The sequence below is a fragment of the Leopardus geoffroyi genome, chromosome A1, assembly GCF_018350155.1.
Source record: "Leopardus geoffroyi isolate Oge1 chromosome A1, O.geoffroyi_Oge1_pat1.0, whole genome shotgun sequence".
In the NCBI taxonomy this organism is placed as follows: Eukaryota; Metazoa; Chordata; class Mammalia; order Carnivora; family Felidae; genus Leopardus; species Leopardus geoffroyi.
The window spans coordinates 17939933-17952922 of record NC_059326.1 but is presented as its reverse complement, the minus strand read 5'-3'; the positions used below and the strand labels follow the sequence as shown (position 1 = coordinate 17952922).

Below are 12990 nucleotides of genomic sequence, written 5' to 3'. Positions count from 1 at the left end.
GCACCGAGAAAACCAGCAACTTTGTCCCCTACTCCTGGGTCTGTGTGCCTCCACGCCCTCCCCATTTGCAGGAGTCGCCACGAGGGGAGGGCGGGGGGGGAGGTGGGCGCGGGCTGGGGGGAGGCGCGGGAGTGGTCCCCGGGGCAGGCGGGGTCTCGCGAGTTCCCCGCCGGCAGCGCCGCGTCCGCGTTCCGCCGGCCGTGGGTCTCCGGGCGCGAGGGGAGGGGACAGGAGAAAGAGGAGGGCCGGGCCGCCGAGGGGAGGAGGCGGTGCGTGCCTCGCCTGCCAAAGGGAGCCCTGTTCCTCTGCGTGCGAGCACGGGCTCCCCGCGCGTGGCCACCGCGCACCGCCCCAGCCGCCGCCGGAGAGCGCGGGCAGCAGGGGGGGCTCCGCGGCCGGCGGCGCAGCCCTGCCTTCGGGAGACCCTCCGCCTCCGGCCGGACGCCGCTCTCCGCCCCGAGGCGGGCCCGGGGTGGCTGCGGCTGCCGGGGACCGCGGCGGGGAGGGAGGACGCTCTTCTGTGCCGTGGATGTTCCGCCCGCGGAAGACAGCAAGTTGTGCGCGCGCCCCGGCCGCCGCCCGCCCGCCGTGTGAGTAGGGAGCGCCGGCCGCCCGGCGCCGCGGGCTCCGCTCTCTCCCCGCGCCCCCTCGTCCCCGGCCGCCGGAGTCGGGCTGCTCCGGGCGCCGGACTTCCTGAGCCCCGCGGCGCGGTCGGCGGCCGCTGTCGGCGGCCGCCTCCGGGGGGTGCTGCCTGCCCGTGCTTTTCCCCTCCCTTGGCGCGGGCCGGCTGCAAGATGCCCCTCTCCTCCTTCGGGGCTCGGGGGTCATCGGGTGTCGTCCAGGCTGGGGTGGGTGAGGCCACTGCAGGGGGCCGCCTGTGGGCTCGTCTTGTCCTCCCCTCGGGGCGCCTCGCCTCAGCTCCAGAAGAGGGCCCTCCTGCCCCCAGGCAGCCCCCTACACTCGTCGCCCCCAGCCTCAGGGCCCGGGCAGACCAAGTTCAGCCGCTGACGCTGACGCTGACCGCAATTGACAAGATTAACAAAAAAAAAGTAGTTGAAGTTCCCCGGGAGTGACACACGACTGGAAATGGGGTGGCGTGTGGAGAGGAAGCGGTAGGGGTGGGGCCTGGCGGAAGGGGAGAGGTGAGGGAGAGGGGATTTGCTGTGGACCCTGAAGGCTGGAGTTAAGGGTTCTGGGAATGGAACTGTAGGGCGCATGGGCTCTGTGCTTCTGTATTCCCTTCTTTATGGAAAGTGTGGGAAACCGTTCAAGAACTCCTTTTGAAAGGAAGGGAGGGGTGGAAAGTCAATGCTCGTGGAGCTCTTTGAATGGCTGGGGTTCCATGTAGAAGACTGGGAAGTGTGGATTACTTTTCAGATTAGACAGTGACAATCATTCAGTGGGAGAGACGGTCCCAGCCGTTGTGTCGGAACCAGTGAATCAGAAGGAAGTCACACACAGGCTTTCTTTCATTTACACTAGGAGAAAGAAGGTGGTTAAGACCTAAGGATTCACAAATACTACTGACTGGGTACAGGGCGTGCCTAATAGTTGCATCCAGTCAGTGTGCCTAGACAGTCTGCAATATTTGTTGAGTTTATAGTGCTCTGCAATTGTGAAAATTATCCTAATAATTTTGTTCGGGCTCATGCAGAGTTAATGCACCTAAAGGGACACGGAAAAGTTGCTCCAAATTATAGGCATGAACTTGCAAGCCAGATAAACAAACCGTGGTATGGTTCACTTTATTTTAATATTTGGAATTATGTTTACTGCCAGTAAAAATGCTACATTACTTTTACTGCGAGTATGCGAAATGAATTCACTGGCTTGGCAAATAGAAGCCATGGATTTCTTTAAGTAAATAGCTGTCAGAGTTAATTTGGGGGCATTTATAGGAGATAAAGACATGAAAAAGCTTTGAGCTAGTTTGACAAAACTTGAATTTTAGAAGCGTTTATAGAGAGAATCAGTTCTTCCCACTTTTTGCAGTGTTGAGCCAAGTTTGAATGTTTATTAACTAAGGGTTGTAGACCAACTGAGCTGGTGTTATCACTTCCCTGAAAACATTTAACTTTTAATGTTTCTTATTGTTTTGCCAGGGACCATCATCCTTACTACAGAGGATGGGAAGTTGATGGCCAGTAAGACTGAAGATTCACTGTGTTGCTAGACGTGTTACAGAACGTGGATTGCCTGCCATTCCCTGGTGGTCTCACGCCTTCGCTCACTCCTGCAGTCCCAGAGTAGTCACTTTGGGTCCTCGCTGCCCTATCTGTTGAAAAGATGGCATCCAGCCTGACTTGTACTGGGGTGATCTGGGCTTTGCTCTCCTTTCTTTGTGCTGCCACCTCCTGTGTGGGGTTCTTTATGCCTTACTGGCTCTGGGGATCACAGCTGGGCAAGCCTGTGTCCTTCGGTACTTTCCGGAGATGCTCCTACCCTGTGCATGATGAAAGCCGGCAGATGATGGTGATGGTGGAGGAATGTGGGCGCTATGCCTCCTTCCAGGGCATCCCCAGTGCAGAATGGAGGATCTGTACCATCGTGACAGGCCTGGGTTGTGGCCTCCTCCTCTTGGTGGCTCTCACCGCCCTCATGGGTTGCTGTGTGTCAGAGCTCATCTCCAGGACAGTGGGAAGAGTGGCTGGAGGAATTCAGTTTCTGGGAGGTAAGCGACTTGTTAAATTTGACTCATTTCCCGGAATCCCAAAGCAATATTGAAAATCGTGCTGCAGTTGTCTACTGAAGTCCTGATAATTGGCACATGGAATGCTCTGGAGAAATAGGCGTGGGATGGCTTTGGTGATAGACTGCCGAAGTCAAAGATTTTTATTGGAATTGCTTTCCACCTTTGAGAGCTCTGAATTTCTGTACATCCTTAGACATATATACATCATTGGCCCACTAAGTACAACCTATATGAGGCAGTAACATCGGGATTGTTTATAATGTAGTAGGGGAGACCGTTCAGGTTTCATAACTTCCTGCTTTTCTTGTTCAACAGTCAACAATTAGATTCTCTGTGTCTTACTGGCATCTTCAGGTCTTTAGAGATGAAGACTTCATAGAAAAGTAGAAAAGTTTTTGATTCAACATTGTTGTCATGAGCCTTCAATACTCTTTGGTGGGTATAAAACTGACCCTTGCTCAATCTTAAACTGTATTTCTAAATAAATGATTACTGCTATACATGAGAGATCAGTTTAACATGAACAACTCTGGATTCCACTATGCTACAGATACAGCTATAGGCTTAATTATCTCACTAGGATTTAACTTCGTGGGATGCTCTTGCTGTGAAGAAAAAAAAAAAAAAATAGCAAATGCTGTTTGCTTGTCCAAAATGGACTGCATAGTCTCACTAACACCAGAAAAAGGTTTGATTTTTACTTGGGTTTCCTCCAGCAAGTATTACTTCAATATTTCTGGTCATATGGTTTTAATTATACTTTATATATTTTCCACTGTGCTTTTCACCTCCATTCTTCAAACTGACGGGCTGAACTTGTCTGATTTATAGTCTGTCCTGGTAAAATATGACAACCTGTAGATAGTACAGAATGAAGGGAAATAGGAAGCCAGGAAAACGTATAGAAACTATTTGTAACTTCATTACAAAGTAAAAGTCTGTTACTTTCCCATTTGGTGCTTTCTTATAATCTTTTGTGAAGAATCCAGAAGAAGAAGGAAAAAAAATTAAATGGGTAGTTCTGAGATAGAATCTGCATGTTGGAGAAACCCCGACAGATTATATTGCAAGTTGTTTGATATTACACTTTGAAGTCACATTTTGGAAGAGAAAGTTCTCAAGCTAAAAATGCAAGGGGCAAACAAGGTTTGCGTTTTGAAGCAAATGACAAGAGTTGTTTGCAGTTCTTTATTCCCCTACTGGAGGTAACTTTGTTCTCATCTGCCCCGCCCCCCCCCCCCCCCCCCCCCCCCCCCCCCCCGTAGTTCTGCATCTCCTTCTGCCCTGGGAGGCAGTTTGGGAGGCTTAGCTGTTTTTTCCTTTAGTGCTTCAGTTCTCAACATCAAGCGGAAGTCTTACGCGTGATAACATACAGATATTCATATAGTAATACCGTAAAACGATGAGAAAGTTGTTGAAAGTTGAGATAGAAGTCCTGAATTTGAAAACTTTTTGATACTACAGATTGCAAAGATAGAGTTAATGCCAGGAGTATTTAATTTTTTTTTTTTTCTTGAAGAATAAACTTGATTTGCTGTTTGTGTTTCACTTGGCTCAGGAAAAATGCTTTGGCAGCTTCTTTTTCTCCTCTTATATGTCTTACTGGCATCTTCAGGTCTTTAGAGTTGAAGACTTCCCAGAAAAGTAGAGAAGTTTTTGATTCAACATTGTTGTCATGAGCCCTCAATACTCTTCGGTGGGTGTAAAACTGACCCTTGCTCAATCTTAGACTGTATTTCTAAATAAATGATTACTGCTTTACACGAGAGATCAGTATAACATGAACAACTCTGGATTCCACTATGCTACAGATATAGCTATAGGCTTAATTAGTAAATTAGTAAAGTAAATATTACTTTTCAGTTTGCCTTCATTTTAGGGCAGGGACTACAATTATTTCTGGAAGAACAGGAAAATGCTTACAAAGACAGATCAGTTTTTATTGATCAGCTTTAACTGTATAATGAAGGAAGGCAACAGGAAGTGAATCTGAGACACATGATTTATGCTTCCCTCTCTAAGTTCCATATAGATTTTTTGGAATGATATAGAGCTACATGTTCTATTTTACAGAAAACTCCAGGGGAAAGATCATTGGAGAAGTTATGTGTATTTTTAAAAGGAACTTCCCTCTCCCCCCACACTTTGTACATGCTTTTCATGAACTCTGCATGGCAAGAGTTACTGACATTAAGCTAAGGATATAGTTCGCAGTTGGTACTCTCTCGTTTCTGATATATATTTCTCATATCTGGCAAAAAAATAATTATGAATGTAAAACCTAAAAGTTTTTTTTCTGATTCGAACCTCTTGAGGGCACAAGTAAGTAAATACATCCAATTACTCAAGATAACAGTATGTTTAGAATTACAAAACAGCTTGAGGGATGGAAAAGGTTTTGAAAACTGCATGAATCACTATCACTTAATGGTCGGCTAGTTGGGGAAAAAAAAAATCTTCAAAAAGAATTTTTCCTGTTACTCATTCCATCATTGTTTGGGGCTTTATTCATAAAAACCTGAGTGGCAAGTAATTTTATTTTATGAAAGTTTTCACGAAATAGGTTTCATAAAGACTGCCAGACCCCAAGCCAGTGGGCTCTCTCAATTCCATAGATGGCCGCGCTTCAGAAATAGAGTCAGCATCCAGGGTACTCTGCTATAAGGCGGACTCTCTTACTGAAAATGATTCACCCAGAAGGGTTATGTTTAGCTAAAGTTAGGGTTGCTCCAAAAACAACAGGAAGCGGGAGAATGGCAAAGTACAGAGGCGTCCGGCTTCACCCTGCCTGCTGTGTCTGGAGTTTGCACATATGGTGTAACATCAGGCAGTAAAACCCCTGCAGTACTTTGGAACTCGTTAAAGGACAAAGTGTCAACCTTAATTGTGAATTGTCTTGCTACGGTTGGTTAGAGGTTCAAATGTCACCTGTCAGCTGCCAGAGCAACACAAGATCGGACTGTTGCGTACGACGTCTGCTCCCTATAGGAGGAGGACATCAAGGAATCAATGACTTGTGCTTTTCTTGTGGCAACTTGTACATAAACTTGAATCGCCACGTCGTTGTCTTCCATTTTTAAGTCATATTTCTGTCGTAATTTTTAAAGCCTGGTCTCGGTCGAGTTTCGCCCTCACTCGAGCTTTTAAAAGGCATGCAGAGAGCCCTTGAGAAATATAATGTATAATAAAAATGGTCCCACGCATGCAGGATGGTTATGGCGCAATGAGAAAAGAGACGTTTTCATGTTGGGTTTCGTTGTTGAATATAAAATTACGTGCTTTGCTTCTCAATACTGTTGTGGTCATGAAGTACTGCAACCGAACTTTTAAATGTTAGTATCACACTTTTTGATACACGTGTCAGGAAAATACCTTATTGACGCGCTCTGTGAATAGAAGCATGGGGGAACATCGTAAAGACATGTTAGGTGTGCCTGTAAGATTCTTTCACAGGTGATTGTGAATGTCGGGATCTGAGTGTGTTGATTTTGTCTTCGGAAATTGCTGCTGCTGTACCGAAGGGGCGCTGAAGGGAGTCCCAAATTTATATCAGGCCACATTTAGCTTGAATGCACGTCACATATGTGTGTATAGTGGGTATAGAGTGCTCCTCAGTAGCAAGCAGCGACCTTTCCAGTTTGGCAGGTGTTCTTTTCTAAGAAGCCAGGGAGACCATCTTCTCAGCTAATTGATAGTTAAGTGCTGCTGAAGACAGTAATGATGACGAAGTATTTCTTTGAGTGTCCCTTTCTCTGTGTGCGGAAAGCACCATTGCCTTTCCAGAGCCTCTTCACGGCAGGGTTCCACCTGGACCTGTCTGTCACCCTTTAGGATGAGGGCTTGCGACTCTCCTTCCCTTGCTTCACTTTGAACCTGACTTGTCTTACGATATGCCACATCATGCCTTCCTTTCTTTAGGGCTATCTGTCTAGTGACAGCTAAGGAATAAGATAAATGATGAGTGTTGGCATATTAATGGGCATGGTGACTTTTTAGTGACAGTCTTAACTGAAAGAAGCTGCTCTGATTTTAAGAAATCCAGAGACTTGTTAGCCCAGCTCAGGGAGCAGGCAGGACTCTTAGCTGTCCTTTAAGTTACACCTTGTGGATTGCTAACTACTGTACTCCTCCATTCAGCACCGCCAACCAACACTGTAAAGTCCTGGTGAGGTGTCTTGAGTTCTGAGTCTACAGTTCTCAAACTTGGCCATGCATCAGGATCAGCCAGGGCTTTTAAAATACAGAGGCGTCTGGATGGCTCAGTCGGTTAAGCATCCGACTTCAGCTCAGGTCATGATCTCACGGTTCGTGGGTTCGAGCCCCGCGTCGGGCTCTGTGCTGACAGCTCAGAGCCTGGAGCCCATTTCGGATTCTGTGTCTCCCTCACTCTCTGACCCTCCCCCGTTCATGCTCTGTCTCTATCTCAAAAATCAATAAACGTTAAAAAAAAATTTTTTTTAATACATATTGCTGGGGCCCGCCCAAGAGTTCCTGATTTGGGTAGGTTTGGTGGGGAGCCTGATACTTTACATTTCTATCCGGTTTCCAGATGATGCTGGTTCTGAGCCTATATCTTGAGAACCCTGTTCTAAGTTAACCATTTCGTACTTTAGAAAAATGTGAATTCTGGTAGATGCTTGACTCCCAGAACTTAATGTTTAGTTATGTTATAATCTGATATTAACCTCTCTAATTGGGCTATGGAAAGATACTACCTCTGCAGCGTGGTATTGGCTGAGGACATTCTTGTTGTACCTGTCTGTGTTTTTGTCACAGAAAATTGTTTTCCTGAGGTTCTCTCTTGATGCATATACATGTCATAATTACAATATGTCCATTACATAATATGTACATATATTATATATTCATTTATTTACCATTGCCATATGCCAAGATTTTATAGATGGAGAACTCAAAGTGAGAACTCAATACACCCTCTGCGGTAGATTCTCAGTAATGAATTGCTAATTAAAAGACATGAAGGCTTGGGGCGCCTGGGTGGCGCAGTCGGTTAAGTGTCCGACTTCAGCCAGGTCACGATCTCGCGGTCCGTGAGTTCGAGCCCCGCGTCGGGCTCTGGGCTGATGGCTCAGAGCCTGGAGCCTGTTTCCGATTCTGTGTCTCCCTCTCTCTCTGCCCCTCCCCCGTTCATGCTCTGTCTCTCTCTGTCCCAAAAATAAATAAACGTTGAAAAAAAAAAAAAAATTTTAAAAGACGTGAAGGCTCTACTGCAGACTGGAGAGATGCACGAAGACAGCCCTTGGCCAGCTCCATAAAGCTGTGTATTTCTTGCAAAAGCAGAAAGACTAGGCCAGGAGGACATCAGGAACCAGCCAGTAAGAGCTTCTGCCTGTAGGCAAGATGGCGCCCCAATGGGCTGTGAGGAAGGTCAAGTTCTCCTGGTCTTAGGCATCTCTAGGGAAAAAGATGATGCGCTCTTGCTGAAGAGTAGTACTTTCCAGGGTCACAGACCATGTCTCACCTGGCAATCACATGTCCTACATGCATCGCTCTTAAAGACGAACAAGGTCCAGATGGAGGCTAGTCAGTGTGGCGGCATGGGTGGGGCTGTGCCACTGGGAAGGAGCGAGGGGCCAAAACGAATGCCACAGGGGCCATCTACTCTGCACCCTGGATTTGTTGCAGGCAGGGATGTCAGTGAATTAGCTGGTCTTTTATAAAATCTAAAACACCAGATTTTATGTTTGCATTTAATGTTTTAAGATTATATTTTAAAACGGTCATTGCTACCAGTTTTCTTGTTTTACATACTGTCCCCCCACCCCCAGAAGAACACGTCTTTTAAGGCTTAATTTGGGAAGTTTTTCATGGTTTTCAGACCTTCTCGTGAAGCTTACAAGTTTTCCATATCCATAATTGACATCAAAATTCAATACAATATTCTTTTAATCCTCTAGTGGGCCTAAAATTCCCTAAGGACTTTTATTTCTTGTGGAGGGTCCTCCTTTGTCCCAGAGAGTCTGATTTGGTAGGTCTGGGTGGGGTCCAGGTGAAGCACTTTTAACAGACTCCCCAGAGGTTCCAGAACACACATGGTCAGTCCCCAGGCCACATTTTGAGAAACATGAGCTAATTTTATTCACTTCAGACCTCATGTGATACTAGTATTGGGGCATAGACTTATATCCACCATTGAGCTAAGGATGAATGATCAATCTCTTTCTATCCAGAGTTATTTTGGGGACAACATGATACGAGCAGCAAATTATCACCAGTAGTGTAGGAACAGACCAGTTTATAGCTGTGTTCTCCCTGATCTTACAGATTTTGGTGTTCCTGGTGGACAGTCAGCCCCGCGTGTACACTCAGAAAGCAGAAAAACCAAATCTTTCCACGCTTTGTTTAGATGAGGGACTATTTTCATTGGTGACTCCACCTGCAAATTAGGAACCTGCTATCATCTCCTGTGCTGTGTTTGCACCCTTCGGCCTACAAGTGCGTTGTTGCTGGCTTGTGTTCTGCTGGGTGTGCTAAAATCTTTCCTTACTGACAAGTGTGCTCGGTTGTTACCTGTTTTGAATTACAGGTTTTTATCTCCTGAGTTTGTATTTCTGAGGAAAAAAATACTGATGATAACAATTCATTAAAATGACGCAATAAGGAGTTATCCATTGCTCTTGAGTCTATCATGTTAGCAGCTACGCTAGACTTTTTCCCTAGAATTATTTAGATTGGTGTTTTCGACAGGGTCCAAATCTTCATTTACTTTACGCAGAGCAGAGTCTTTCTAAGAGAGTCATTTGATTTTTAACTTCCTTCCCAGCTAACATAGTCATAGCTAGACAACACTGAGGCCAGGGTTAGTATGGGTTAGTTAGCCTCTCTAACGAGGAGATTGCAGATTGGTTAGCTGTCATGTAAAAAGCATGCTGTTATTCACAAAGAAAGCAAGCCGAGGAACAGGATTCAAAACCATTCCTATTAAACACACACACACACACACACACACACACACACACACACACACACTCTGGAGAACTTTCTGTCATCCTACATGTTATCACAAATACATTGCCCGCTGTATGTACAGTTATCATTAGTGCACGGTGAGCACTTGACCTCTCCAGCTACCTCCAGCTTGGCAAGACTGCCTTGTTGTGTGCGGTGGTTGTAGTCAGAAAGAATACCAGCATCAGTTTCAAAATTTATTCGCGGATGTCATTAAAATTCATTTTTCTTTTTTTTTTTTACTTAAGTTGTCGCTCTCCAGTGTGTTCTCAGGGACACCGATTCCTGGGTGTTCCAATAGATGTTAACAGGAAAAAGCAAATAGGAACACGTGGATTTGAGAAACAGTTGGTTATGGAGACTTAATCCATTTCAGTACAGCAGAAATCAAAGGGCATTCAGCGTGTTGTCTATTACCAATCTCCCGAGGGGAAGGCGGAGGGTATAGTATTAAGTGTTTAGCTAACTCACTTGGGCCCAGCACCCTGAAGGGACCACTACTCTGGAACTTACTCAGTTCTCATTTTACCCTGTTGAGGCAGGCAGTTTATTCTTTTTCGCAATTTATTCTTTATTCTTCATTCTTTTGCGAGAAAACTGAATTTTAGAGAGTGACACCCAAAGTTACCCATCAGTTATTGTTTGTGCTGTGAAGGCTGTCGCCATAATAAAGTGTTAATTGAAATTCCACCTTGTATTATATGTAGAATTCAGAATATCTGACCGTTTTGCATAGTGTATCTCTTAACATAGGCGAATATTTTTCTTGTTTCCTTTGTCCTGTTTATGCTTGTAGGACAATAAAACCACCTGTAGATTTGACAGAGCAACTTGTTGCCAATTCTCAAATAACAATTACAGGTTACTGTTAATAATGTAATATGCAGTAGAGAGGCCATTAGGGGAGAGCGCCAAAACATCTGACCGATGTCTTTTAACAATTATTTAACAGAAGAGTGCTACCTTTCATTCTTACATGCTGGCTGAGTTTTCTAGTGTAAGTACCCCATTGTTAGAAGCCTTTGTAATAATCCCTTGTTAAGGCTAAAGATAATGTTATTTCCAGAGCACACACTTCTTAGATAACAAAACCAAAGACCTCGTGTCTTTCTATAGAAATGAAAGATGATGTTAGACATTGTCAATCTTCGTCTTTGAAGTGCTTGTAATGGAAACAAATAGAGTTCTATCTAGATCTCTTGGATGGGCTTTATGGATTTCCCAGAAACTTCTGAATGGTTATTTTTAGACGATCAGGAGGTTAGATTCAACATCGCTCTGGTTCTGGTGCATTGATATTGCTAACTAATTATCGGGGGACCGATAAAAACGGTTCTCCGTTTTTCTTATATGTCTTATGTCGTCAACTGGAACAGGAACTAAGATTTATAATTTTCTTCTAGTCCTACAGTAACTAGAATAGTAAATGACATCTTATACGTTCAATGAACACTTGATGTATTACTTAGTTTCAGTTATTTATTAGCAACATTTTTATCTTTAAGGTCTGACCTTGTTCTTCCCTACTTCACAGAATTATTTCAGAGATGAAATAAAATAATGCCATCAATGTGAAGGCATTTGAAGCAATGTCTCCTTCTGATGAACCTGCATAATGTTAGTCCTTTGAAAAGGAGTGTTCTCTAGTCATCTCTGTTGAAATGATGCTGCAGAATGCAACTCTCTCTGTCTTCAAGCACATTGTAAAAGCTTGGAGCGAGCTTTATTTTCTGCAATGAAGAAACCAGCTGCTATGGGTCTGAAAATTTTGTCCCCCACCAAATTCACCTGTTGAAATCCTAATACCCAAAGTGACGGTGGTAGGAGGTGGGGCCCTTGGGAGGTGACCAGGTCCCGAGGGTGGAGCTGTCCTGAATGAGATTAATGCTGCTATCAAAGAAATCCCGGAGAGCTTCCTTGCTCCTTGCGATTCTGTGAGGATCCAGTGAGAAGAGGGCCCCCACCCAACTGCACTGGCGCTTTAATTTTGGACTACCAGCCTCTGCGACTGTGAGAAATACATTTCTTATATTTATAAGCCATTCAGTCTGTGGTATTGTGTTCTTGAAGCCTCAGTGGACCAAGATACTAGCTTTGCTTCACACTGTGTTCACAAACTTATTTGGGAATGGCAGAGTCCTACTAACCTATAATAGGCAATAAGATCTCTTCGAATTAATGGGCAACAGAGTAAGCTTTGGGAAGTGTTGAGTTAAAATACATTGTAAATCCAGGGGATTAGTGTTTATGGGCATTTAAGAGTACTGAGTGCCTGTTATATGCCAAATAACGTGCTAACTGTTGGAATAGAACTGAGATAAGGTTCCTGCTATTAAGAAGCCTACAGTCTTTTTTTTTTAATCATTTTTGTTTATTGAAGTATAATTAACATACAACGTTCTATTAGCTTCAAGTGTACAACATAGTGATTTGACAATTCTATATATTACACAGTGCTCCCCACGATAAGTGTAGTTATCATCTGTCATCAAACAACGTTATTATAGTATTATTGACTATATTCCCTATGCTGTACTTTTCTTCCCCTTGACTTGTTGATTTTATAACTGGAAATTTGTGTTTCTTAATCTTTGTATCTATTTCACCTGTCCCCACCCATCCACCTCCCCTCTGGCAAAAGGGGAAAGTTTGTTCTTTGTATTTATGAGTCTGTTTTTTTCGTTTGTTTGTTTTGTTTTGGGTTTTTTTTTGCTTGTTTATTTGTGTTTTTATATTCCATATATAAGTGAAATTATATATTCCATATATAAGTGAAATATATAAGTGAAATTGTCTGACTTATTTCACTTAGCATAATGTCCCTTAGGTCTATGCATGTTGTCACAAACGGCAAGATTTCATTCTTTTTTATGACTCGGTAATATTCCATCACATATATTTGCCACATCTTCTTTATCTGTTCATCTATTGATGGACACTTAGGCTGCTTCCACATCTTGGCTGTTATAAATAATGCTTCAGGAAACATAGGGTGCATATATCTCTTTGAATTAGTGATTTTGTTTTCTTTGGGTAAACACCTAGCAGTGGAATTACTGGGTCGTGTGTATTTCTATTTTTAATTTTTTGAGGAACCAAGAAGTTCACAGTCTTATGGAGGAAACCAACATGTAAATTGTAGTTACTATGCAAAGGACTCATGATACCTATATATAATTCTAAGTTTTGTTGAATACAGCTGTTTGCTGGTGAGGCTCACTCAGCAGCCAAGCCAGGTACTTGCCAGCCTCACGACCGTGTGCCAGTTATTCTCCATTGTGCCCTTCTCCCGCTTGGCTATCTGTTATGGGAGTCCACATTTCCTGGCA

The 12990-nt window shown here is 44.1% G+C and overlaps 1 protein-coding gene across 3 annotated transcripts in view; it reads left to right on the top strand.

Moving 5' to 3' along the window:
• The first annotated feature begins 263 nt into the window (after positions 1 to 263).
• Positions 264 to 12990, top strand: part of LHFPL6 (LHFPL tetraspan subfamily member 6) — a 251259-nt gene continuing 238532 nt past the window's right edge. The window contains exons 1-2 of one of the 3 annotated variants that reach the window (XM_045474907.1): positions 264 to 590; positions 2103 to 2671. In XM_045474907.1, the coding sequence (XP_045330863.1) occupies positions 2287 to 2671 (385 nt within the window). In that variant the 5' untranslated portion in view covers positions 264 to 590; positions 2103 to 2286. The remainder of the gene's footprint in view (positions 591 to 2102; positions 2672 to 12990) is intronic. The other 2 variants (XM_045474913.1, XM_045474912.1) reach the window with 2 other exon arrangements.